The sequence below is a fragment of the Nelusetta ayraudi genome, unplaced genomic scaffold (genome assembly GCF_046127955.1).
Source record: "Nelusetta ayraudi isolate G7.1 ecotype Tasmania unplaced genomic scaffold, CSIRO-AGI_Nayr_v1 ptg000011l, whole genome shotgun sequence".
Taxonomy (NCBI): Eukaryota; Metazoa; Chordata; class Actinopteri; order Tetraodontiformes; family Monacanthidae; genus Nelusetta; species Nelusetta ayraudi.
The window spans coordinates 24,753,184-24,774,947 of record NW_027466061.1 but is presented as its reverse complement, the minus strand read 5'-3'; the positions used below and the strand labels follow the sequence as shown (position 1 = coordinate 24,774,947).

Sequence of the window (21,764 nt, the reverse complement as noted above, 5' to 3'; positions counted from 1 at the left end):
AGCACTGTGGTCAGTGATTGTGTATTTCTTGGCTTTGCCCACCTGCCATAGCTGTTCCAGGGCCTGGGCTGCTCTGTCCCCTCCTCTCCTCCAGCAGCTCCTTTCTTTTCTTCTTCTACTTCTCCTCCTCCCTCCCTCACACACAACTCACTTACTCTTGTTCCTCTCTTCCTGCTGCGGCTGAAGCTCTGGGACTTTACTGTGAGTCAACCTGCTGTTTGTTCTCCACTTCCTCCTCTTTCCACTATGCACCTCTACCTGGCTGATAAGAATGAAAAAAACACAAAGTTTTTTTTTTTTTTTTTTTAATAATTTATTTGAAAAATGTAAATTTGACAAGGCTTCCTAACTGATATTAAACAGTTTCTTAATATATATTTTATTCATATAAAAAATAAATTTAAGGAAGCAAAATTCATTTAAAAAAAAAAAAAAGAAAAAAAGAAAAGATAATTAATTGATCTCCTCCTGGTTGTTTTTTTTTCTCCACTTCTTGTTTTTGACAAGACAAATGTCTAGCTGTCAACTCTGAGCTCCTCTCACTGACACTTCTCCATCTGCCACCCCCCGCCAGACATCCCAGACCAGGTCATCAGGGTATTCAAGGCTGACCAGCAGAGCTGCTACATCATCATCAGCAAAGACACCACAGCCAAGGATGTGGTGGCCCACACCGTCCACGAGTTTGGTCTGCTAGCGCCGGCCGAGACCTACTCCCTGTGCGAGGTGTCCGTCAGCCCCGAGGGAGTCATCAAGCAGCGCCGCCTGCCTGACCAGTTCTCCAAGCTGGCTGATCGGATTCAGCTCAACGGCAGGTGAGAATCAACAAATCCATCCATCCATCCATCTTCTATTCCCACTCCATCCTGGAGGTTTTGCTGGAGCCCATCCTAGCAGTCACAGGATGGAGGCGGAGCTCCACTCTGGACAGGTCAGGCTTTTGGCATCAGGCACTAAACTACCTGGTGAAGGACGAAGATTCTTGAAGAAGGTCTTGGACAGGACCAAGAAGACCAAGTGATGGATGTTGGAGAAGAATCCAGAATGATGTACGACATCCAACTGTGATGAAGGTTCCCCTCCTTTTTCTTTCCCAACTGCCTGGAGGAGGACAAAGATTATTGAAGGTCTTGAACAGGATCAGGAAGTTCTTAAACCAAGTGGTGGATGTTTGAGAAGAATCCAGAATGACTTCTGAGGTCTCTGATGCGATAAAGGTTTCCTTCATTTTTCCTCCCAAACTGCCGTCGTTTCACCTCTTTGGCTGCATTGAACTGGATTTACCCGTTTACACCCCACAACGTTTGGAACCCTGGGCTGCTGAGTCGACACAGCAGGTCTCCAGTTGACCAGAGCAGATCTATCGAGAACCTTCAGTTACCCGAAATGTGCTGGAAGTCTATTGGGATGCAGTTGTTGTTGTTGTTGTTGTTGTTGTTGTTGTTGGATCTGCTCAGCTGGATGAATGGAGACTGGTTGGAAGATCTGTAGCCCTGTGAGTTCAGAGTAATTCGGACCAGGAGGTCTCAGGAGGTCAGCAGGTCAGGAGGCCTCCTCGCTCCCTTCGAGCCAACTCAGTGCGAGCCACTGGCACACCAGCAACACCCCCAAATAGAAGCAGCTGCTGCTGCTCCACACACACACACCTTCTACTGGCTCCTCTGCATAGCATGATGTTGAAAAAGGTTCCACTGATGGTCACATCCCAAAGGGGGTGATGACCTTTCCTCCCCTGAGATGGCAGCAGCTCTTCACATGGGTGCACACTTTGGTTTTGAAGTGTTTGAAGCAGGGGTTGAAGGTGAAGCCAGCAGGCGTCTGCTGTCCCCCACTGTAAGCTGAAGGTGTGTGTGTGTGTCTCTCTGCAGGTATTACCTGAAGAACAACATGGAAACGGAGACGCTGTGCTCGGACGACGACGCTCAGGACCTTCTGAGAGAGAGTCAGATCACCCTGCTGCAGCTCAGCACCATGGAGGTGGCCGCCCAGCTCTCCATGAGGGACTTTGAGCTCTTCAGGAACATCGAGTCCACCGAGTGAGTTGCTACTTGCCCTAAGCCGTGCTACATGCTACTCTGCAACCTTTGTTTGTTCGCTTTCCTCTTAACAAACCTCAAAAGAACAGAATTACAGACGTGGAGGTCACCTTGTGTTGAGGGTTCTTGTCGCTGTGGTTCTCGGCAGGTACGTGGACAACCTGTTCAAACTGTATTCGGCAGTGGGAAGCGGAAACCTAAAGCAGTTTGAGGAGGTGATCAACCAGGAGACCTTCTGGGTGGCCTCGGAGATCCTGAAGGAGCCCAACGCCCTGAAGAGAATGAAGACCATCAAGCACTTCATTAAGATTGCGCTGCACTGCAGAGAGTGCAAGAACTTCAACTCCATGTTCGCCATCATCAGGTAAGTGTGGCCTACAGCAACGCTTTGAGCTGTGAGACAACCGTCTTTCTTCTTCTATCTCAGCGTGAGAACTGGCCAAAGACGTCAAGACACGTCAAGTGCTGCTTTGCAGGCTTAGTTCTTCATGTTCATCTCCTTCAGTGAAACAGAGGAACAAATTCTGCCAACAGTCTAGTCTAGATCACACCAGTCTAGATCTTGCTCGTCTAGAAATCATTTGTCTGGACTACAAGTCAGCAGTCTATTACTTGCATGTCTGGAACACGCTAGTCTAGGACTCGCTAGTCTAGAAATCACTTGGTCTAGAATTGCTAGTCCAGAAATCACTAGTGGAGAACTTGCTAGTCTAGAACTCGCTAGTCTCAAACATGCTAATTCAGATCCTGCTAGTCTAATACTCGCTGGTCTAGATCATGCTCGTCTAGAAATCACTAGTCTAGAATTTTTGGTCTAGAAATCACCCGTCTAGAATTTTAGGTCTAGAAATCACCAGTCTAGAATTTTTGGTCTAGAAATCACCAGTCTAGAACTTGCTAGTCTAGAACTTGGTTATCTTAAATTCATTTAGTCTAGATCCTGCTAGTCTAGAACACACTAGACGAGAACTTGCTAATCTTGTCTAGAATTTGCGAGTCTAGAACTTGCGAGTCTTGAACTTACTAGTCTAGAACTTCCCCCGAGACGCCTCCCATCTCTGGAGCAAACTCCCAGAAAGCTGCTGAAGTCTCAGTTATTTCCAATCAAATTCTGACATCAATAAATATCTTACCTTGCATTTAGAATTCTCTCTTTCTGACTGATTTTTTTAATAGCTTATTTTAGTTCCTCATCGATCTCCTTCAATTATATTATTCCGTTTTTATATTTGAATTGTATCTACCTTATTTTGCCTTTTGTACCTTTTGTTTGAAGCAGCTTCATCCACCTTGTGTTTAAAATTACCCATAGAACTAAAAAGCCTCTTGCTTGAATTTCCCTCAGCGGCCTGAACTTGGCGCCGGTGGCTCGGCTAAGGAGCTCGTGGGAGAAACTTCCCAGCAAGTACGAGAAGCTTTTTGGGGACCTGCAGGACGTGTTCGACCCATCCAGGAACATGGCCAAGTACCGCAACATCCTGAGCAGCCAGAGCATGCAGCCGCCCATCATCCCTCTGTTCCCTGTAGTCAAGAAGGACCTCACCTTCCTGCACGAGGGTACCGAGCTCTGCCACCTCTCCACAAACCTCAGCCACTCCTAAATTAGATAGATAGATGGATGGATAGATGGATGGATAGGTTGGTAGGTAGGAAGATAAGTAATCAGACAGATAGATAGGTTATCAGATAGATGGATGGATGGATGGATGGATGGATGGATGGATGGATGGATGGATGTACTTTATTGGTCTCAAATTGGGAAATTGCAGCATTCAAAACAAGAAAGAAATTGTACAACAATAACAAGAAAGAATCCAAGTGAATTAGAATAGAATATATAAACAAATAAGAGCAAAATGTGCAAAAGACAGTCAGTTCTGCAGAGGTAAGGCTAAGCAAGGTTTTAAAGACCATTAGTGCAGAATCATTTAAAGAGTGAGCTGCTGGTTGGCCTTCTGCCCTGTGAGGAACCCTCGGTAGATTCCCAGCAGGACAGGGAGGTTCTCAGCGCTGAGATCGACCGTCACGTCACACAACGCTTGTTGTTAGTAGAAACTTGTGACTTTGCTGCTTCACTTTGCGTCTCTCGTTTCTTCTCCCCCAGGCAATGACTCCAGCGTGGACGGCCTTGTGAACTTTGAGAAGCTGAGGATGATCGCCAAAGAAATCCGACACGTGGTGCGCCTGACCTCAGCCAACATGGACCCGGCGCTTATGTTCCGGCAAAGGTGGGTTGATGATGCTGGACCAGGGTCTGCACTCTACCTCAGGCCCTGTCCACAGGGGAACGTTACCGTTTTTACACGCTGGCAGATGGAAACGGAACGGTGGGTGAAAACGATGTAATGCGTATGCCACACCGAAACGTGGCGCTGTTAACAGACGCTGACACAGCCACCGGACCCACGATTTAGAAAGGGGGCATTTCAGCTACACACTTAACACACAGAAAACAAAAATGGTGAGTAGCGGGGGAAAAAAGTGAGTGTGAGGTTTTGTAGTAATATTGCCAACAAATCGTGAAGCGCCAGCGATACAAAGACAACTCTGCTCGCCGCTATCGTTGTTGTTTGTGCCGCGGCATGCCGTGTTTTTTCCGGTCACATGACAGCGACGGTGCGATGACGTCATCGTTTTTACAAGGAAAAGCCGTTTTCACTGTCCAGACGACAAGGATGTGAAAACGGCAAAACAGCGTTGTCAGATTTTCCCACTCTGGAACCCGTTTTCAAAAAATACCTTTTCGGGGGACCCAAAACGCCGTTGCCATACGGACAAAACGCCGTAGCGGTTAAATACTTTACCGTTTCCACCAAAAAACGTTCCCGTGTGGACAGGACCTCAATTGCGTAGGACAAAAACTCCATCGGTGGCCTCTCTGTACTGCAGCTGTTCCTCTTTTCATGAGTTCAGAACCCTAGAGGAACTTGCGCCACCCTCAGGTTGCAGGTTGTATACTCCAGCACCATGACCAGGCCCAGGAGTGGACTGGCCAACGGGCATACTGGGCAATCCACACAAATACACACACACACACACACACACACACACACACACACCGCCCGACATGGGCCACTCCTTATTGGAAAATGCCAGGCCTGTTTTTTGGTGCCAGTCCACTCCTGATCAGGCCCACAATGAAGGTCCTGATCCAGATCATGATCATGATCCTGGTCCTGGTCCTGGTCCTGGTCCTGATCCTGGCCCTACCCTGGACCTGGTCCATTTCCTGACCCTGGTCGTGCTTACTTCCTGTCCTCCTCAATGGGTTTTTTGTGATGTCACAGCTTCTCACTGCTGCAGTGCATGACTGCCCCCTTCAGGAAGTTCCTCTGTACTACTGGCCGAAAGCCTCAGATCAGACCCGGAGCCTCATTTAGTAAATTTTTCCTTGTTTTCCAAAAGGTAACGTACGTACGAAGAGTACACAGCAGTATTTTGATTTACAGCACAAACACGTTTTTAATCACAACCAACTCAAAGTTTGGTGCCGGAGTCAGAGTGCCCAGTGCTGCCCGCTGTTTGCCAGCGTGGCCACACGTTTTTCACAGTTCATACTTCACAGTACCGCACAGTTCATCCGTCTGCCACCAGAGTTTGATCAGCTTGTTGAGCAGCCTCCCACAGTTCCAAAGTCTGCCAAGGCCTTGTTCAGACTGCTAGCCGAAATCTGATTTTCAGCCCATCCAGATTGAAACCGGATGGCTGGTCTGAACAGTCACAAATCACACGATATCCAATTTTTGCAAGACAGACTGAAACCACATTCGGGAAGTGGTTTCAAATCGCATTTGGACAGATGTGTCTCAGTCTGAACAGCTGTAAACACACCGATCGGTTTTGACTGTCTGTGACGTCACTCTACGCGACGCAAGACCCAATGGGCCAGACCAGGGAGCACCATTGGTGCGGAGCTGTAACTTTATGTAACTTAAAGGAGCAGACAGAAGAAGTAGAAAACAGCTGTCCCTGGACAGAGGACTCATTGCCTCATCAGTCTGTGGGAAGAAAGCTTCATTCACGCCAAGCTCCAGGGCATGTATTGCAACAAGTCCATTTAGTTTTTGCCGCTGTTGCAATTATATAACATCACACAGTACACGCGCTGGTTGACGCCTCCGCACCGACGTCGTTGCTACAGCAACCTGTCAGATCGGTCAGCAATGTGGCCCAGTCTGAACACAGCCGGACCTCATTTGGACACTTGCTAAGAACAATGTGGACAGTCAGCCCTAAAAATCGGACTTGATAAGGAATCTGATTTGAATCAGATTAGCCTGCAGTCTGAACACAGCCTAATTGAGAATAGAATTGAATAGAATAGATGTACTTTATTGATCCCAAATTGGGAAACTATGCTGTTACAGCACTAATAACAATAGACAAAATAAGCAATACAGTAATTACGAAAAACAAGTTCATTTATATTCAACGAACAAACGAGCAAATGTGAGACAGTCAACTGTGCAGAGGCAGGGATAAGCAAGCTTTTATGAATGAGGTTTTATAAATGATGAATAAATGAGGCTCCTGGAACTTGATGTTTGAAATGGGTGTTTGAAGGGGGCTGGAGAGGGAGGCGTGAGGTGGGGAGACGTCACATGATGTGTGTGGCTCCGCATCTGGCCACTTCCTGTCTGTCTGTGGTGGCATGACGTCCGTACATGTGTCTTCATGGTCTTCATGGTCTGGTCTGGTCCACCGACACCTGAACTGTCTGAGTCACGCTTCAATCTTCACGCCTCTCGCTTGCAGGAAGAAGAGGTGGAAGAGTTTAGGGTAAGTAGTGTGTTCTGCTGCTGCGGGTGGCAGCCGAGGGTCAAAGTTCACCTTGCACCTACGGCCACCCTAAGCGCTGCATGACCCCCCCCTCCCCCCTCCCCCTCCCATCCCCCTCTCATTTGTTTGACCCCAACTCTCATTCAACTACCTTGCCTGCCTGCGCTTGTGTGTGATTAACGCTCCATCGGCAACGACCGTCCCGCCAAAACCAGACTGACATTCACCACTGACCCATTAACTCTCAGACCTTCTCCTCAAGATGAGTCACATAGTAGCGTGAAAGAAAAAACTTACTTACTGCCCGTCCTCCACCGACTCTGAAGCTCCAGGACAGAGGAGAACAATCTAACCAGGAGGCCACATGTTTCCACACAACACCAAATGGAAACCAAAGTGTCTTGACGTTGACTGTGGATGCGCAGCAGAGGCTTAGCTTAAAGGTCCAGTGTCGAAAATTTGGCTTGATTTATGATTTTTATTTTGGCAAAAGCTTAACATACGGCCCCTAAATACATAAATGAAAGTGTAGACTGAAAGTACACTAAAAATAATTCTGTTTTCCTATTTAAATACGTTTTCATATCCATCTAAGAATATTCCTATAGACAGGGGTCATGCTCCCAGTTAAGAATAAGACTAAGATTGCCTTTATTTAACCCACTTTAGGGACATTTGCACAGTTACAGCAGCATTTACAATGAAAAGAGAATAATAATTCTAAGGAAGTCTGGTGTGGACGATCCAGGCTGCCTAGCAATGCGTTTTGTCAATAGGGTTCCTGCTCGCGTCTTCAAATAAACCAAGTATCCAGGTTTGGGTGCACAGCTCACTTTCAAGCCCAAGACGCTGCGATCTAAAATGTGACCACTTGATGTCCCCGTTTCTTCTCCAGTTATCCAGATATTACACACCTAACCTTTAAATACCGAGCTTCCTTTAAAGTTTTACACACTGGGCCTTTAAGTGTTCAGATAAAAATAACAAAACTTTCATTTATCTTCATTTTTCACTCTTTGTGCCAAAGTCACAGACACACAGAAGTGTGGAGCAGAAGTGTGAGATGGATGTGAAGGTCTGAAGGTGTGCGGCAGCTGATGGCTGATGAAGCAGCAGCAGCGTGCAGCTCAGAGTCAGAATCAGAAACTGAATCCGACTCGGTTGGTTCTGAAGAAGCTCCTGACGGATTGTTGGATGATTGGCTGTTTGTTGATGCTGCTAGCATGGCACAGGAGCGAGAGCGGCTGCATGGTGCCGCCCTCGAGTGCAAGAACTCCAACGTGAAGATGTGGTGGTGATGATGACGGAGGAGGAGATGTTTGAGAAGATCACTCGCTGCTGAATCCTCTGGAATGACTTTTTTCTCTCCCTTCTCTCTTCCTTCTTTGCTCCACCTCAATCTGTTTCTCATCCCCTCGTCTTGTCGCCATGTCCACTACCCCCCTCTTCCCCACGGTGGTCACCTGGTCAGGTCTCTGAGTCAGGGCAGCACCAACTCCAACATGATGGACGTGCAGGGCGGTGGCCATAAGAAGCGCGTCCGCCGCAGCTCGCTGCTCAACGCCAAGAAGCTGTACGAAGACGCCCAGATGGCCCGTAAGGTCAAGCAGTATTTGTCCAACCTGGCGGTGGAGACGGACGAGGAGAAGCACCAGATCATGTCACTGCAGTGTGAGCCTTCCTACAGCACCTGTGAGTCCACCCTCACCAGTAGGAACCCCTTTGACTCCCTCACGAGTTCCCGCCGGTCCATCTGGGGAAGCTTCTTCTCCAGAGGATCCACATCTTCTCCTCACACACTCACTCATTGGCTGTGTCTCAATTCAGGGTCTGCATCCTTTGTCGGCTGGGACCCGGCCGATGGAGGACGAACCCAAACCCGCCTCCCCAGTAACCAAATGGGACGGCCTAGCCTTTGGCGTATTTCCGGCGTATGCCTCACTGCCGTTCCCTACTGCTGGCCAACCCCAGAAGTGACGTTTTTATAGCATCAAGCTAACCATTACTCAGCATTAACAGTCACATATTTTAACTGAATTGTGGGGTTTTGGTTTGATATGTATGGCGTTTAATGTTCAAATAAGTAAAAACCATACGGTAAAAACATTCATATTTGACGTGAAATTTAAAAACCTAAATTTATATGTTGTGTCTTTACCAGTAGATACCAGCATTTCAGCTGACTTCCCAGGATCCCTGGATGCTTTGCAGCAGCACGCAAAGCATCCTGGGATACGGGAGGCCGCGAAGGATAGTAGCGGTGCATCCTCCGAATCGACTAAAAGGAGGGCACATTTGAAGGGCGGATTTGGAGCATCCTTCGAATTTTAGTAATTTGGGACATGCCTGTGCGCAGTGTTGTGACGCAACTGGCCTTCAAATGCAGGCTTCGAAGGCTGCAGACCCTGAATTGAGACACAGTCATTTACTCCACACCAGTGAATGTCGCAGCTTGTATTTCCTTTTATTGGCCCGCACTGCCCCCTACAGAGTACCTGCCACCTACTGCCATCTAGTGAGCAGAAAAGAGCAGAGCAGTATTTGTTGCATTAATCAGGGTATTCAGCAGTATTTTATGTAATAATCATGGTATTAAGCAGTATTCTGTGTGTTAATCAGAGTATTAATCAATATTTAATATGTTAATATAGTTGACGTACTAATCAGGGTGATGCTATTGTAAGGTGGGCGGTCCGTTCAGGGAGCACACTACCTGGCTCACACAGTAATGACTTTGCTGCCCCCTGCTGGTTTGGCTTCAGTGTCCAAGAACTTGAGCGAAAGACGCTCCACCAAGTCGGACGTGACGCCGGTGACCCTGCGCTCGGCTCCGCCCTCGGCCAAGACGCAGAAGCGGGTGTCGCAGGTGCTGCAGGTGCAGGTGCCGCTGAATCCTCTCCGCAAGAAGAGCACGGCCAAGGACGTCGGCCCACCATGTGAGTCCAGCCGCAGCCTTTCACTTTTTCCTGCTGTTTGTATATACATATATATGTATATATATATATATATATATATGTATTATAATTCTATAATTTCAATAATTTATTTACTAGATTCCACAAAACTAGCATTTTTAGTTTTGTGGAATACATTTCGGTGCTGTGCAATGAATTTGGCTGACAACAAAAATAGACTAGAAAATAGAATGTGGGCCCTGAGACTCCACCACAGAACCACAGATGTATAGGAACCAGAGTTATAATAGTTTGGGATTTTTCATTTCAGTTTAGTTTTATTTCGTTTTGACTTATTTCCCTACAATTTAATTAGTTTTAATTAGTTTTTTAGCGTGGGTTTGCTAGCTTTCATTAGTTTTCATATTTTCAAAAAAGCTTAGTTTTAGTTACAATTTTAGTTGTTTCATACTTTGGGTTATTCGTCCGGTGCAAGATTCAAAAAGGTCACAGTGACTATTGTATGATGAAATTCAACAAGAGACAGAGGTTTGAGGGTGAGTTAACTAGAACTGACTTTTTATTTTTGGGTGAACTACTACATCAAGGAATACATACAAAGTGCATTACTGAGACACATCTGGTCAAAGCAAAAAATTCTAAAATAACCAGCAAAGCCTTTTCCATCTTACCTCCCCCAAAAAAGCTTATTCACTCTTGCAGCACCGGGGCATTTGAATTTTGGTTCAATGAAAGTGCCGCTGCGTCATTCGTTCATTAACCTACTGCTGTGAAAGACGGGTGACGCCACAGAACGCGAGGTGCATTTAGGTGCTGCTGCGTAAAACTAAAACTAAACATTTCCTTGGCAAATAGTTAGTTATCGTTTTTGTCTCATAATTTTAGTTTTTATCTATTTCAGTTAACAAAATTGTTTTTTCAATTTTATTATTTTGTTTGTTCCTTTTCGTTATCGATTATAACCCTGACAGGAACCCCGCCCCCCTCCAAAAAAAAAGCAAATTTCTAACTGCGCTTCACTGGTTTTCTCCAGACTCCAGCTCTCCGCAGGTGGTGAAGAAACCTCCGGTGAGTTCGTCGGAAGAGTGGAGCTCCAGGAGGCCATGTGACGACACCATCTCCACTGTCTCCTCCCTTCACTCCAGTCCCACCGTGTCTCCGCAGGGGTCCCCGCGCAAAGGTCAGTACTAGTCTCTGCAGAGTTCCTCCACTCAAAGTGACCCTCTGCTCCAGGAGGATGAGACTCGCTCCTGGATGTTCCATGGAAATTATCTATCTCGACTAGTGGACTAAAGGGGGTCCTGCAGTTATCAAAAACCTGCACAACCCACCTCAGCCCAGAACCCACTGTCATTGTAATATGTCTTTGAATACTGCTTATTTTATTCGGTCAAGAAGGTGATTGTAAACTTAAACCTTAAAGGTTAAGTGTGTAAGGCCTGGTTCACACTGGACACAGAGGCACTGCGAATTCGGTGCCCTTGTGGGGTCGTTCACACCAGACGCGAAGCATCTATTTTGCGCCCTAGCCGCAAGCGATCTACGTCAACTGGCCAGGAAGTTGCTCGAAGAAACACAAGCAAATAAAAGCAATATTCAAAATAAAATACCACAAAAAGGACAAATTCGATCATATTTTGACCTTTTTCTTCGTTGGTTTATTTGCAAACGCAAGCGTTCCTCTGAAATATGACACGTGCTGTCAGGCTGGATTGTCCACACCAGGCTTCCTTATAAATATGGCGGTGCAAGGTCCTTGTGTATATTCTTATAGATATATGAGAACTATTCTAAGGGTAATAAGGTGGGAGTTAAAGACCGCACTGACAGAGGGCTCAACCAGACGTTCCCAACAGACCCTCACAATATGTTTGGGCCTTCCAAGTCTCTCCGGTCTCCTCCCCCGCCAGCAGATCCAGCTCACCACCAGGTAGTGATCAGTTGACAGCTCAGCCCCTCTCTTCACCCGAGTGTCCAAGACACATGGACGGAGGTCGGATGACACGATAACAAAGTCGATCATCGACCTCGGTCCCAGGGCATCCTGGTGCCAAGTGCACCTGTGGACACCCTTGTGCTCGAACATGGTGTGCGTTCTGGACAAACTGTGACTAGCACACAAGTCCAACAACAGAACACCGTTCTGGTTCAGATCAGGGAGGCCGTTCCTCCCAATCACGCCTCTCCAGGTCTCACTGTCGCTGCCCACATGTACGTTGAAGTCCCCCAGCAGAGCAACGGAGTCCCCGGTCGGAGCACCATCCAGCACCCCTCCCAAGGACTCCAAGAAGGCCGGGTACTCTTCACTGCCATTCGGGCCATAGGCCGAAATCACAGTGAGAGATCCGTCCCCAACCCGAAGGCGCAGGGACGCGACCCTCTCGTTCACCGGGGTGAACTCCAACACGGAGTGTTGGCGGCTAAGCTGTGGGGCAATAAGCACGCCCACCCCAGCCCGCCGCCGCTCACCGGCAACGGCAACGGCAGAAAAATGAAGAGTCCAGCCCCTCTCGAGGAGCTGGGTTCCAGAGCCCATGCTGTGCGTGGAGGTGAGCCCGACTGTATCTAACCGGTACCTCTCAACCTCCCGCACAAGCTCGAGCTCGTTCCCCCCCCCCAGCGAGTTGACATTCCATGTCCCTACAGCCACAGGCTGCTTCCGAGGCCCGGGCTGTCAAGGCCCTCCGCCTCGACTGCCGCCGGAACCGCACTGCACCCGACCCCTACGGCTTCCTCTGCGGGTGGTGAGCCCACAGGAGGTTGGACCCACGTCGCTCTTTCGGGCTGGGCCCGGCCGGGCCCCGTGGGCAAAGGACCGGCCACTAGGCGCTCACATGCGATCCCCAACCCCGGGCCTGGCTGCGCCATACCGGGCGACGTCACGGCCCTTCTTGTGTAGCTGTGTGGGGTTTTTGAACTGCTCTTGGTCTGTCCCGTCACCCAAGATCTGTTTGCCTTGGGAGACCCTACCTGGGCCATAAAGCCTCAGACAACATAGCTCCGAGGATCATTCGGGAACGCAAACTCCCCCACCACGGTAAGGTGGCAGTTCAGGGGGAGCCTATGAAGTCTGTCAAAATAAATATTTCATCATTTACAAAAATCCTTTGGCACACTGTTTGACCCACCCTGCCCAAAAAAGTGAAAATGTCCTGACTCTGCTCATTCCTCAGGTTAAAGGTCGGCCCGTGCATCACTGATCTTGACCTTTGCCCACTCTCTCCTCTCTCCAGTCGGCGGCTTGGCAAAGTCCCAGAACTGCAGCCAGATGAACCTGTCAGGATCTTCGTCATCGCTCACTAGTGACGCCAGCACCAAGGCCGCCAGCCTGCGCAGCTACGGAATAGGTGAGCTTCACGTCCTGCAGACATCCCTCTAGAGCAGCACAAACAGAGGAGAGCTGCGGTGAAGGAGAAGAAGAGAAGGGACAGCAGACGTTCTGGAAGGAGGAAGAGAGAAAGGTCCCAACAGTGCATCCTTGCTGGTGAAGGAGAAGTTTGTGAAGGTGGTGGAGGAGCGCAGGAGTGGATGGTGGGAGGGGTCAATGAACGGTGGGAAGGGTCATTACTTAGTGGGTGTGGCCGGTAGACGGTGAGAGGGGTCAGTGGACGGTGGGTGGGGTCGGAGGGAGTTCGGGGGGGTCAGTGGATGATTGGAGGGGTCAGTGGACGGTGGGTGGGGTCAGTGGACGGTGGGTGGGGTCAGAGTGGATGATTGGAGGGGTCAGTGGATGGTGGGTGGGGTCGGGGGGCGGGGGGGTCAGTGGATGATTGGAGGGGTCAGTGGATGATTGGAGGGGGTCAGTGGATGGCGGGGGGGGTCAGTGGATGGTGGGTGGGGTCGGGGGGGCGTCAGTGGATGATTGGAGGGGTCAGGATGTTGTTGAGCCTAATCACCTGACAGGAGGCTGAGCCTGGTATGATGTTTCCTGCACTGTCCCTTTATGTCCTGACCTCTGACCTTTGACATTAAAGTCAGAACCACAGGCCTTGTTGGTCCTGGAAGAAGAACAATCCCAATAATGTCAGTTACCAGTTTTCCCAGTTTTCCTCCCACTGTGTCTGTCCGACCTCCTCCTCCAGGTGTTTTCCCTCCTCACATCAGGTCTGTGCTCCCTGTGTCTCTGCTCAGGCTGCAGCCCCTTCCCCTCCGGACGGCTGGACAACCTGTCCGACTCGAGCCACAGCGAGATCTCGTCCAGGTCCAGCGTCTGTTCGGTGGACTCGGTGCCGCCCCCTGGTGCCGAGGAGCGCTGCGGCCCCGGCAGCAGGACATGTGCACCCACTGCCAGCGCCAGTCCTGCTGCCATTGTGGAGAGTGCGGCGGCGTCGGCGTCATACTGCAACGCTGACTTCAGCCAACCCAGCAGCAGGTGGCGTTCTTCACTGCGTCTCCCACTGTTTGTGTCAATCTGTGTTGTCATGCACGTCAAGTGTCGCCTAGCGACCGGAATCTGAGGAGGAGGGCTACAGCTGGAGACTCGGGGGGGCGGGGGGGACAGGAAGGCAGCCTTCCCATAGCAGCCCTGCATCCTGTTCACACTGGTTTTACTGGTACAGTAATGTTGTTGCAGGGACAGGGCTCTGTTCGAGCAAGGCGGGATTTATAATATTTCTGTTCAATTTTGCTTCTTAATTAATGTTCTTTGAACACGAGTGTAGAAAAATCAATAAAACAATCACTTCTAACAGTTTTACTTTAAAACAGGTTCAAACTGATATTAACTGTAGTAGACTGATTAAAACACTAGATCAAACCTTGCTCAAACTGGTTCTAATTGGTCGTAACTGGATTTGACTGGTTCTAATTGAAACAAACAGGTTCTATCTCGTTCTAACTGGATCAAACTGGACATAACTGGCTCTAACTGGATCAAACTGCAGTTTGAATCAGTTTGAACCACCCGTTCTCGTCCCTCCTCACTTCTCCTTCGACTGCATCTTCGTCCCTGCTTGTCTGTCTTCACGCCTCACTCCGCTTCTTCTCCCTCACCCCAGCTCCTCGCCAGCGGCCCGAGGATATGCACCACGAGGCTCCGCCTTCACCTCCTTGGCCTCCTTCACCTCCTCCCCGTCTGCAGAGGAGCTGACCCCGGACCACGCCTCCTCCGACTCGGTGGCCGACAGCGGCCGGGGTAGCTGGACGTCGTGCTCCTCCAACTCTCACGAGTCCTTCCAGAACCTCTCAGCCTCCTCCTGCCGGCCCTGGGACCACGGCATTCACGGCGGCATTCACGGCGGCGTCCACGGCGGCGTCCACGTCGGCGCCGTCCACCATGTCCACCCGCTCTGCCTGCAGCACCCGTCGGGGTCCTTCCGGCAGCCGCAGCTGGCCCTGCCCGTCGCCGAGACGGAGGCCGTGGCCGCCACCTCCCCCGGGTGGGCCAAGATGCACTCCAGGAAGTCCAGCTCGGACCTGAGCTCTTCACATTCGCGGCAGAGCTGGGCCTCGTCCAGCTCGCTGTCCGATACCTACGAGGGGAACTACGGCACCATCAAGAGGCGGAACCCCTCGGAACAGCTCCCCTCCTCCTTGTCCGGCGGGGGAGGGGAAGCAGGGGACAGAGGAGAGGAGGAGGAGGAGGAGGAGGGGGGGGCCGGGACCCCCGGCACAGACCCCGCCTACAAAACTGTCACATCCAGCACAGAGAAGGGCCTGATAGGTGAGGGGCTGAGGTTGTAAGTTTAATTCCCTGTTTAGACAGAACCCTCCTCTGCTTTCTGCCTCCAAGCTGCTCTGCCTCAGACTCCTGGTGGCTTCATGTAACAGCTGGGAGGAGCAGAGCCAAGGGGTCGGAGTTTCAGTCCTTCAGTTGCATGCTGATTGGACGTCACATGCACCTCGTCAGATTATTTACCTCATAAATTGGGGGTGGGTAAACTTTTTGACTGGTGGGGCCACATTAGGTTCTAAAATCTGACGGGGGGGGGGGCAGAGCAGGAGCAGATGGCTGGAGTAAAAAAAAAAAAAAAAAAAAGATCATGAGATAGAAAACGTGCTTTGATGTCAATTGAAAACGACTCAAAGCAAAGGTCCAAGAAAATCAGTGTCTTTGAAGCCCCCACGGTATTTACCGGTATCTCTGAATTGAAATGACCCTGAGAACATATCAAATGGATGAAATACAACTCTTTTATAACTTACTGACTTATTAATATAATTTCTTCGAGTTCTCCGGGCCAGATTAAAAAGTTTAACGGGCCGCATATGGCCTCCCGGGCAGTGTTTTGCCCACGCCTGTCATATAATAATCCGACAAGGATCATTTGGATGGAAAACATGCCTCCATCATTTCACCTCCATCCGTTTTGATTTTTACTCACATTTCTTTTGCTGCATGGGCATCCTGATGAGTGTCGTGTTGATTTCATTTTCTCTATGATTTCTTTTTGTCTTTTTCTGTTTTTTCCATCCATCCATCCTTTTCTTTTTCCCTTGCTCATCCCCGCCCCTCCTCCTCCCACCTCCCCCTCCTTTTTCTGTTCCTCCTGCATCTCCCATCAGTCTACTGTGTCACCTCTGCCGCCAAGGACGAGCGTTACCGAGCTCCGCCTCCCACCCCTCCAGGCTACCAGGGTCTGGCCCTGGGCGACGGGCCCCACCCCCACCCCCACCCCCACCCCCGGCCTCCCCACCTCCGGCCCCCGGACTACAGCGTGGCCCTGCAGAGGAGCAGGCTGCTGCAGAGCCCCAGAGGAGGAGATGCTGCCCCCCGCTGGTCTCGACCGGCCAGCATCTGCGTCTCGCCGCCGGAGCTGCTGCTTGACAGCGAGGACGGTGCGACCTTTTGACCTTGAATTTGCCGATACAGTCATAGATTTATAAATGATTGATTGATTGATTGATCTGTCTCAGACAAACCTGATTGGTGCCCTTGGCCCTCGTGGGCCTATTAGCCATGAATCAATATTACATTCAAGATTGCAAGAACGAGTCAAGTTGCCCCAAATGAACCCCTCTACAAACTGATCAATGCCCTTGTAAATGAATGACGTTCACATCGTTACATCCACGTTAGCCGTGGGACTAGAAAAAAAAAAAAAAAAGCAGAAACATGAAACAACCTGTAAAAATAGGGACGCATACAAATAAAATATTTTCTCAGACAGGATACGAAACACTTTGCAGGCCTTTTCTAGTTGTGGTGGAGCTTTTTTACGTCTCTGCGGTGTGAGTGAAAGGACGGCTCTGAACTCTGGCTCATGATGAACGCGAGTGTTTGATCGCAGGAGGAGGACCGGAGTGTGCGAGGCATAATAATATTACATTTTATTGATATTGGACTTGGCATTTCAAGCAATCTCAAAGTACTACGGAGCAGAAAAAAATGATTGAAAAATTAAACATTATTAACGAGACGAATTTGAAAATCCGCCTGCAGTGACTTTAAAATGCGGCTGCTGTTGCGCCGCGTCAACCTGCTGCCTGCAAACCTCTTTAATGACTCTTTTAAGACCACATTTGTTTCAATGATTTTTATTGATCTCTATAGTTACACTATTTTACACTTGTCTCCGAGCCTTGAAAATGACTGTTTCCTTCAATAACATTTTCCCTAAAAAGAAAAATTCTGAAATAACTTGATGTAAAAAGTTTTTATTACATTTTTTCTCCTTCTTCTCTTTCTCCTTCTCCTTCTCCTCCCTCTTCTTCGTCTTCTCTTTCTCCTTCTCCTTCTCCTTCTCCTCCCTCTTCTTCATCTTCTCTTTCTCCTTCTCCTTCTCCTTCTCCTCCCTCTTCTCTTTCTCCTTCTTCTTCTTCTTCTTCTGTCCTCCAGATGAACAGGTGTCAGCAGTCTAGAAGACTTCAGGGTCCACTGCGCCTCAAGCGTTGACTTCACCATGGACCATGATGCACCTAGATGGACTAAGATTGCCGGGGGAGGTGTTAGTCATGTGGCTTCCACAATTGCACAATCGTCTGTTTTTTTTTTTCCTTTTTTGTTTTTTTTAAAACAACTCAGAAAATCATAGAAAAATCTTTTCAAACTCTTTCGCCATGTCGGGAGGGAAAACGGACCAATAGCGTGCGGCCTAAGCAGTGATGTCGCCGTGGGCTGCTCCTCCTCCTCCTTTCTGCCGCATCACAGCATCTGAACCAGGTGGTTTTTCTTCTCCTGCCTCTCTGGGCCGTCGGACACTGTGGTGAAGCAGGAGAAGAAGAGGGGAGTCAGCCATCGTCATCGTCTTCTTCTTCTTCCGTGTTTTTTTTTCCTTCTCTCTCAGAACTGAACTGGATCTGCTCAGTTTCCTGTTCTGGAGGAAAAAAAGACTAAACAAGTCATTTTTTTTCTCAACATCTGTGCCTGAAAATAGAATTCGTTCATTCTGAATCTCCTCCCTCTTGTGTTTTTTTTTCTTTCTTTTTGCCACGTAGCCTATTTAGGTTTTTCTTTTTTCTTTTTTTTTTTTTTTTTCTTTGGGGAATAAATGAAACCCTGTGGTTTGCTCGGTGACTTGGACCCGACCTGCTCACTGTGGCACTTCCTGCCTCATTTCCTGTCTGCAGGAAGTTTGACCAAAGGGTGTTTTAGCTGGAAAAAAGGCCTACACCGTGCGCGCACGCACACACTCACACACACACACACACACACACAAACTGTGTGTTGCATAGTTGCCTACACTTTGTGTTTACAGTGTTTTACTTGTTGGTTATAGCTTCCTGTTTAATGCTGAGATGTTCAAAGTGCCATCGTTTGGTTCATTCTTCTTCTTCTTCTTCTTCTTCTTCTTCTTCTTCTTCTGTTTTTTTTGTCTTATTTAATTAATGAACAAGCAACAAAACAAGCCCAAGAGACGTGGTGTCACCACCCACATCCTGTTCCCCCACTTGCTGTCTCGTGGAATTTTAAAGGCTGGCTGTGCTTGAAACACGTTTACTTGTCAGAAAACACGCTCTTATTTTTCCTTTCTTTTTTTTTAAGCAGAAAAAACTCAATATTTTTGAAAATGTTTTCTTTTTTTTGCTGCCCGCAGCAGGATGTGAACTGGAAGAACTTTTGTTTCTCTGACCTTTGGCGACCTCCAGTCGCTTTTCGCTCAAAGACTTGAATATGATTGTTGCTAATATTTAAGGACACACAAATACACACAGCGTCTTTGTATATTGGTGTATATATTTAGTTTGCTTACCTGAAATCAATGTATAGTAATGTAGAGAAAATGGCGGCGTGCAGCAGCCACTGGATCATGTGACCTGCTGGGATTGGCTCTGAGCGGGTGGGGGACTGCTGTCACCCCTCCTCCGTTCAAACCTCTGCTGTGTGGTTTTCTTTTCTCTCTCTCCCCCTCTCTGTCTCCCTCCCTCCTTCTCTCTCTCCTCCTCCCTCCCTCCTCTCTCTCTCTTCCTCCCTTGCTCCCTCTCTGTCTCCCTCCCTACTCTCTCTCTCTCTCTCTTCCTCTCTCTGTCTCCCTCCCTCCTCTCTCTCTCTCTCTCTCTCTCTCTTCCTCTCTCTGTCTCCCTCCCTCCTCCCTCCCTCCTCTCTCTCTCTTCCTCCCTTGCTCCCTCTCTGTCTCCCTCCCTCCTCTCTCTCTCTATCACTTCCTCTCTCTGTCTCCCTCCCTCCTCTCTCTCTCTTCCTCCCTTGCTCCCTCTCTGTCTCCCTCCCTCCTCTCTCTCTCTCTCTCTTCCTCTCTCTGTCTCCCTCCCTCCCCTCTCTCTCTCTCTTCCTCTCTCTGTCTCCCTCCCTCCTCCCTCTCTCTTCCTCCCTTGCTCCCTCTCTGTCTCCCTCCCTCCTCTCTCTCTCTCTCTCTCTCTTCCTCTCTCTGTCTCCCTCCCTCCTCTCTCTCTTCCTCTCTCTGTCTCCCTCCCTCACTCCTCTCTCTCCCTCTCTCTCTCTCTTCCTCCCTTCCTCCTCTGTCAGATCACCAAACACCTTCATCCCACTTTCAGTCACTTTCCTCCTCTACCTCCTCTTGCTCTTCCTCCTCCTCTTTGAACACCTGTCAGTATTAACCTTCCGCCTGAGTGGACAGAGAACAGCAGCACCTGCAGTTTACAGTCACATCTTCAGCAGCTCCGAATGCTCCTGTATCTTCTGTCTTTGTTTTTCCTGCTGCTTGTTGATGAGAACTCGACACTGATGATTTACGAGGGGCCTCTTTATTTTCCGATGTCTTCGGCACCACAAGCAGAATACACCCACCCACCCCCAAACTCCTCCGCAAGCCCCACCTTCACAGTCAAACTGCCATGGTCACCTCACTGGAGAGGAGAAACATACCGCTTTGTGAATACGACGGGCTGATTCTGTTTTAGCCACTCCCTTCCCCGACTCCACCCACAACAACCTGAATGCAATAAGACATGAATGTGTGTGATGTGGCCTCTCAGCATTAAAAATGCACAATGATAAGCTGAAACGAGTCGAGTGCTGCACAAAGTGTCGTGTAAAGTTGCCTCTGTTGTCGTCACTCCATCGTTGCTGTTGTCATTTTTGTCTTTTGAAAAGACAAAAGGATTTTAGCCCATATGCTTTTTATGTATTTTTTACAAGTGACTGTAAAGTTGTTATATTTTTGTTGAAGAGAATGTCTAAAAAAATGAAAATGTACATTTTGTTCCTCAATCCTACTGAAATGAATTTTGACGGTGAATAAACTATACAGAAACTATTTTGTCTGTTGGATCTGCTCCCATCACCACTTATTCCTTAACATCTCAAACTACGGTATCTGCAAAATGGGCACCTATCGAATTCAAAGCAGCAACATAGGATTTATGACTGAGTTGATAATACTGAACAGGATACCAGGGCAGTGGCTATTGCTGTTGATGAGATTAGACATGTGCTTTGCTTTAGCATCCTTTACTGCTCTGCTAGGAGAGAAGACTGTCTCTAAAAATCTCCAGTGACACCTGCAGCCAATCCGTCTTCCATTCATGCTCAGCCCTCCTTCACTGACGCCTCAGGGCTCAAGTAGTGATTTTAAGGAGTCCAGAATCTGGGAGCATATGGTGTGGAATGGCGAAAGGAAAAGGTCCAGACACAGATGATGAGATGTCAGTTTGTTGTTGGAAAAAAGTTCCGAGGCAGAAAAGCCAGCAGCAAAGTCATTGATGGTAAAGGGGGTAAAGATGTGACAACGTTGAGAGGCAGTGGTTGGAGGTGCAGGAACCGCACAGATATACAAAAAGAATGTATTATTATTAATATTATTATTATTATTATTATGTCAAACTGTATGAGAGAGTGGTCAGAGATGGGGAAAATCCACAACCTCACTGATAGACACAGTCGTACCCGCTGTGGTGGAAAATAGGGATGTGCGATAACACTATTTTTCTTTTCGATCCAATACCAAATAATACCACGGCTGATATCCCGATACTGATACAGATACTTTTAGATGCGTCCCTGTGATTACGAAAATGATTAATTTTACAATAAACATTTATGACATGAAAAATGTATTTGATGTCCTGCTTTGACCGTGAAGGTGCTGGAAAAGCGATATATATATATAAGTGCAGTCCATTTACCATTTTAAATATTTTAGGAAATCTAACTCGTTTTATAGCAGAATTTTAACTTAAATAGTATGAATCTTAAACAGTTACTTCAACATGAAAGAAATGTTTAGCAGCAGTACAAGACTCATAAAAAAAAAAAAAAAGGTTGGGAAAATCAAATAATCCAAGCAGGACAGTCATTACTGCTCTCAACATAATTAGCTACAATTTTCGTCTTTTTCATCTTAATAATAAATCTTGTAACACAGAAAACATAAACATTTTCAATTAAAATTGCAGTAAGTGTCAGCAGTTCATGCCAGTAGCTTGTTTGTGGCTTGACCAAAGCTGAACAGTGTCCTCCTCTGCTGCCTGCTGCAGTCACACTGAGCTGCAGAGTGATTCTGCTGAAGAACTGCAGCCAGGTGCTGTCACTCAGGTAATCGGCTGCAGGGAGTAAGGGATCTCTCTCCAATGCAGTGCTCCACTCGGGGAGCACTGCATTGGAGAGAGATCCGGTAAATGGACTGCACTTATATAGCGCTTTTCCAGCACCTTCATGGAATCCCAAAGCGCTTTACAT

The 21,764-nt window shown here is 48.3% G+C and overlaps 1 protein-coding gene across 8 annotated transcripts in view; it reads left to right on the top strand.

The window, feature by feature from the left end:
- Positions 1–17,676, top strand: part of rapgef6 (Rap guanine nucleotide exchange factor (GEF) 6) — a 47,405-nt gene extending 29,729 nt beyond the window's left edge. For 6 of the 8 annotated variants that reach the window (XM_076022050.1, XM_076022049.1, XM_076022046.1 and 3 more), the window contains 14 exons: positions 575–815; positions 1,869–2,036; positions 2,185–2,400; positions 3,382–3,593; positions 4,141–4,264; positions 6,792–6,815; positions 8,287–8,507; positions 9,578–9,751; positions 10,764–10,910; positions 12,964–13,077; positions 13,862–14,102; positions 14,728–15,392; positions 16,235–16,507; positions 17,508–17,676. In XM_076022050.1, coding sequence (XP_075878165.1) covers positions 575–815; positions 1,869–2,036; positions 2,185–2,400; positions 3,382–3,593; positions 4,141–4,264; positions 6,792–6,815; positions 8,287–8,507; positions 9,578–9,751; positions 10,764–10,910; positions 12,964–13,077; positions 13,862–14,102; positions 14,728–15,392; positions 16,235–16,507; positions 17,508–17,530 — 2,843 coding nt within the window. In that variant the 3' untranslated portion in view covers positions 17,531–17,676. The remainder of the gene's footprint in view (positions 1–574; positions 816–1,868; positions 2,037–2,184; positions 2,401–3,381; positions 3,594–4,140; positions 4,265–6,791; positions 6,816–8,286; positions 8,508–9,577; positions 9,752–10,763; positions 10,911–12,963; positions 13,078–13,861; positions 14,103–14,727; positions 15,393–16,234; positions 16,508–17,507) is intronic. The other 2 variants (XM_076022051.1, XM_076022047.1) reach the window with 1 other exon arrangement.
- The last annotated feature ends 4,088 nt before the right edge of the window (positions 17,677–21,764 follow it).